Genomic DNA, 5,104 nt, shown 5'->3' with positions numbered 1-5,104 from the left:
CTGTCTCACGGGGACCCACGCGTGCGGTGGACAGCTGCCTCCCACGGGTGTGGTTGGGACTGTCTCACGGGGACCCACGCGTGCGGTGGACAGCTGCCTCCCATGTGTGTGGTTAGGACTGTCTCACGGGGGCCCACGCATGCAGGGGACAGTTGGCTCAGAGGCTGGCCTTAGGAACCAGGTTCCCTGACCTCCTTCCCAGGCGCTGTCGGGCGGGTTTGGATAGCCAGCCTTCAATTCCCAGTCCAGCTGTTGACTGTGTGTGTCACGCAGGGACTCCTTACACTGACTGAGGTCCCTGGAAAGGTCCTGTTGTCTAACATGGACGCACACTTTAAAACACCTGTGTACTGAGGACTTTCCTTTACAGAGGACCAATTAGCCAGGGTCAAGCACAGTTTTAGACCAAAGACACCCAGGCGTGCTCCCCTAAGACGTGTGTTCCGTTAGCCGGTCCCCAGGAGGAGCCCCTGAGGAATCAGGTCCCGGTTGTGTTGCAGGGCCAGCACGCCCGGTTCAAGAAGTACGTGGGGCACAGCGCGCATGTGACCAACGTCAGGTGGCTGCACAACGACTCGGTGCTGCTCACGGTCGGCGGGGCGGACACGGCCCTGATGACCTGGACCCGGGAGTTTGTGGGGACCCAGGAGAGCAAGCTGGTGGACAGCGAGGAGTCAGACACGGACGCTGAGGAGGACGGAGGTGAGCCCCGCCTGCACCCACCCCTGCCTCCCCGGGCGGCCACTTCAAACTCGCCCACTGTGACCGCTCTGGTTGCAGGCTACGACAGCGATGTCGCCCGTGAGAAGGCCATAGATTACACCACCAAGATCTACGCTGTGAGCATCAGGGAGATGCAGGGTACCAAGCCGCACCAGCAGCTGAAAGAAGCCTCCGTGGAAGAGAGGTAGGGCGCTGCGAGCTGTGTGTGTGTGTGTGTGTGTGTGTGTGTACACACCAGAGGGCGCAAGACGGGCCTCTCTGCCCCCATAAATGGCGACAGCCTCAGGACACAGGGGCTGCTCCACCCTGTCCTGTAGGGCCGCTGGGTGTGGGCAGGGGCTCGAGCGATGGCAGTGAGTTTGGTTTCTGTTGGGGTCTAAGCACAGGAGTCTTGACCGGCACACGTCTGCTGGGCAGAGTTGCCCACTGGCCCCTGTGGGTGGCAAGGTGAGTCGCACTTTGTACAAGCCAGCTGTGGATCCTGACTTGGGCCACATGACACGTGGTTCAGCTTGGCCAGCAAGGATCTCAGGAGAGCCCCAGGACCATCCGAAGGGGGAGAGCTGAGAGGAGAGGGGAGCTTGCTGGCCAGCGGGAGGGAGGGCAGGCTTCCCAGATCACACAGAAATCCTGGGAGCCGTGGAAATGCCCTGTGCCCTGTAACCTACTTACAGTCGATCTGGTAGTTAGGCAACACCAGGCCCATGGGAGTAGACGGTGCTGCTGTGCGCGCTTTGCTGACAAAGACGGTCTCAGTATTGTTGAGACCTTTTTGATACGCCATTCTAACTTTGAAGGAAAAAAACCCTCTTATGTATGGTCATTTCTTACTGTGCATATGTGTACTATGGGAGGGTCAACGTTGAATAAGAACTCCACAGTCTAAAGAGAGCCCACAGGTCCCAAATGTTCTCACCTGCAGCTGTGCATTCTCACACCAAGGTGGGTTCACTGCTCACAGTGTGTCCTGGACGCGGCTGCATGCTGTGTGTTGCACCCGGCCTGGTGTGTGTGCTGCACCCGGCCTGGTGTGTGTGCCATGTGATCACCGCATCCTTCACCTTCGTCAGCACTCGCTGCTTTATCTTCAAGTCGTTCCCGACTCGCAGCGCCACCCTGTGGGTTTCTGAAACTGTACGTCTTCACTGGCTTCCAATAAGCCTCATCTTCCTGCAGAGCAGGCTGGTGGTTTTGAACTCCTGACCGTGCAGTTAGCAGCCCAACGCATCATCCACTGTGCCATCAGGGCTCCTTTGCCTCTTTCTAGGGGGAAGTTAGACACAAGAAACTGAAGTGTCCGTTCCTCCCCTTGCATCAAGATGTCCGTGCTAGAGATGAACGTGGGCTTGGTTCGATGGTGGGTGAGCCACTGGCAAGAGAACGGAGTCTGACCCGCCCCCAGACCCCGGCCCTCCCGCATGCCTCTGGTGGGTGTTCTGATGGACACTCGGAGTTTGCTTTCCACCGAAACAAGAACAATTACGGAGATTTGTCTGCAGCACGGCGCTCTTTTGCCATCAGATTTTGTGACCGTTCCCAGGAGAAAACGATGTAAAACAACCTAGTTCTAAATGTAGGAAAACTACCCAAAAGTACTTCAGTGCATGATGAGTGACCTCCCAAACAACCCACTCAGACAACTGGCTTGGATTAAGGTGTTGCCTGACTCTTCCAACTTCGCGAGGTATCACGAAATGAGTCGCCGTGGCTTTCGTTCCAGGGCCCTTCTGGCTGATTTCTCAGCCCGGTGGTGCATCTGCTGTGATCCAGACCAGCCCCGGAGACAGAGCCCTCTAGCCAAATTCCGCGTTCTGCCTTCTCACCCACAACAGGCTCCCGTGCTCTTCCTGAAGGCGCTCGGTGGCACCCTGGGTGCGCAAGGCAGCAGTCCACAACCACCAGCCTCTCCTCGGGAGAAGGCAGGCTCTCTGCCCTGCCCTGCAGGGTTACATGAGACGGAGCAGACTCAGTGGTAGCGAGGGCTTGGTGTGTTCGTTTTTGTTTTACGTCTACCGCGTTTGGTCTTGGCTTCTCTTTGGGCAAATCTGCAAATCTCTTGCCTGTCTGACTTAAGAAGAGGCAAGGGAGAAAGGGTGCAGAGGCCCCCAAGAAGTCTTGTGTGCCTTAAAATTCAGAATTTTGAAGTTGCCTCATTTTCTTTATCAAAGCAGGTGGGAAATTTACCATAGCTGAGCATTTCCAGGCTTGCCCCTCCCTTCTTACAAAAAGATGCCCCTGGTACTCTGAGAAGTCCCTGTCCCTCAGTTGCTATGCGGTGAATGCCATCTCGTAGCAACCGCGGTCCAAGGCAGCGCGCAGTCTTCTCGGGAAGAGGTGCTCCCTCCTCCTCCTATCCGGCAGCTCGTGGGTGCAAACTGCCTCTCATCAACCACGGAGCCAGACAGGCTCCTTACGAGGTGGTAGAGGCAGGCATTTCGGCATTTTAAACATCACCCACAGTGGGGTGTAGTTAAGAATGTGTGTCGTTTAAATGCGGGGCTCAGAGGAATAAGCAAGCCTTTTCTCTGAGGAGCCCAGGCTCACTTAGAAAGCCTTGACAGCACAGTTCCCAGAGGGGCTGTGAGCAGGGAGTCGGGGCCAGCTGCACAGCATGCTGGGAGCAGAGTGGCCCACGCCAGGCAGGGGTGACCAGCAAGGAGGGATCTGATACAGCTGCTCCGTGGGGACCAGTCTCGCCAGTCCATCTGGGGACGCCTGGCTCCAGAGATTCGGGACTGTAGGCAGCCTCTAAACCGCAGAAGTGAGAAAGCGGGGGCCAGGCGAGGTGGGGCGTCCAGGGATTTGTGAGGAAGCCGGGTAAGGGATGGGCAGTGGGGTAGGCAGGACAACAGGCCAGGCAGCCACGCCTGTGTCCTTAGCTGGGCACACAACGGGGCTCTCTGGACTGTGGTGCCCGGGGGTGAGAGGCAGATGGAGACAGTGCCCACGAGGAGCCTGGGGCTCCAGCACAGCCACCCTGGCACTCTGTGGTGCAGACACCAGCCCTGGGCCGCACGGACTCGGACGGCGGGCTCCTCCAGGCCTTGCCTTCATTGTCCCCTCGGGCACCAACCTGCGGACCAGTCCGGCCGCGAGTCAGCCCCGACTCAGAGCGACCCTGTGGGGCAGGGGAGGGCGGCCCCATGGGAGCAGAAAGCCTGGTCTTTCTCTCGCGGAGCAGTAGATGGTTTAGAACTGCTGGCCTTGCCGATGGCAGCCCAAGCTCCCCTGAAAGTACCTCAGTGTGCATTTTTGGAACCTGGGCCAGGGGGGTTGTCAGTAAGACCCGTGGGCACTAAGCACTCAGGCCTGAAAACCCGCCTTGGAGGGACCTGGTTGCCTAGTCCCAATGTCCCAGGCAGGCCCAGCTTCCTCCCCACCTCTGAAGGCAGTCGAAACGCCATGACCACCAAGGCCCGGCGGGCAGCTACAGGTGACATGCCAGACCCTGATTAAGCAATTGAATTTGTAATTGACAAAGTCATCAGGCAGTGCTTCTAGACAGACGCTGCTGGTGGGCTTGCACATCACTCTGAGGCTTCTTGGTGCATCTTTAATACACGGTGCGTTCTGATTCCGCAAAGTCTTACAATCTTCTGGCCCCACCTTTTGAAGAGAGAGCAAGCTGAGAAGGCGTGAGATTGTTCTCAGAAGGATCCTGGGCTTGGTTGGCCACATTGAGCACATCCCCCTTTACAGGGGTCTTCCCAGGATTCTGACCACCTGCTTCTGCTATGCGGTAGCATGCTGGTGTGGCATGTCCCCGGGACCTGGCCACACTAACGAGCCATGGCTGGTCAGTCCTGCTGCTCCTCTGCAGCTTGTGGCAGGTGTGGGGCTGACAAAAGCCATGGCCCCCTCAGAATTCAGAACCTGTGCTTCCAGACGCCCCCAGGACCCCTGGGGCCTGCCTTTATCCACACCTGCCCAGCCCAGCCCTGCGCCATCCTCCCAGTGGTTATGCCTGAGCCTGTTGTTGCAGCCACGGTCAGCCCAGCCCACTTGCTGCCCCTACTTTATCAAGTGTGATGTCCTTTCCCAGTGCCTGTTGCTCCCAATAGCATGTCCAGAGCAGGGGCACCCATAAAAAATTAGGGTCAGCCTTCGCTCATTGTTGGGCTTTTGAAAAAAATTGGTTTATTTGGTTTTGTCTTCCCAGTGGAGACGGATAGAAACCCTGGAGATGTCGTGGGTATGGACAGCAGTTCAAAACCACCCGCCAGTCCTCAGGAGGAGGACAGGGTGTCCTCTTCCTGTAACGGGCAGTTCTCCCTGCCCTGTGAGGTCACTGAGTCGGCACCGACTCCATGGCTGTGAGAACCTCGGACCATCTTAATGTGGAGCAGCAAGTACTACCACTTGAAAATGCCCTGGAGTAGAC

General features: G+C 57.5%; 1 protein-coding gene across 1 annotated transcript in view; it reads left to right on the top strand.

Moving 5' to 3' along the window:
* EML6 (EMAP like 6) overlaps positions 1 to 5,104 on the top strand; it is a 188,246-nt gene that overhangs the window by 158,800 nt on the left and 24,342 nt on the right. The window contains exons 25-26 of the mRNA XM_045294098.1: positions 501 to 702; positions 781 to 907. Of these exons, the coding sequence (XP_045150033.1) occupies positions 501 to 702; positions 781 to 907 (329 nt within the window). The remainder of the gene's footprint in view (positions 1 to 500; positions 703 to 780; positions 908 to 5,104) is intronic.

Source organism: Echinops telfairi, unplaced genomic scaffold (assembly GCF_000313985.2).
Source record: "Echinops telfairi isolate 266 unplaced genomic scaffold, ASM31398v2 ScPeMD7_2573;HRSCAF=3158, whole genome shotgun sequence".
NCBI lineage: Eukaryota > Metazoa > Chordata > Mammalia > Afrosoricida > Tenrecidae > Echinops > Echinops telfairi.
This window is presented reverse-complemented; position numbering and strand designations above follow the sequence as displayed.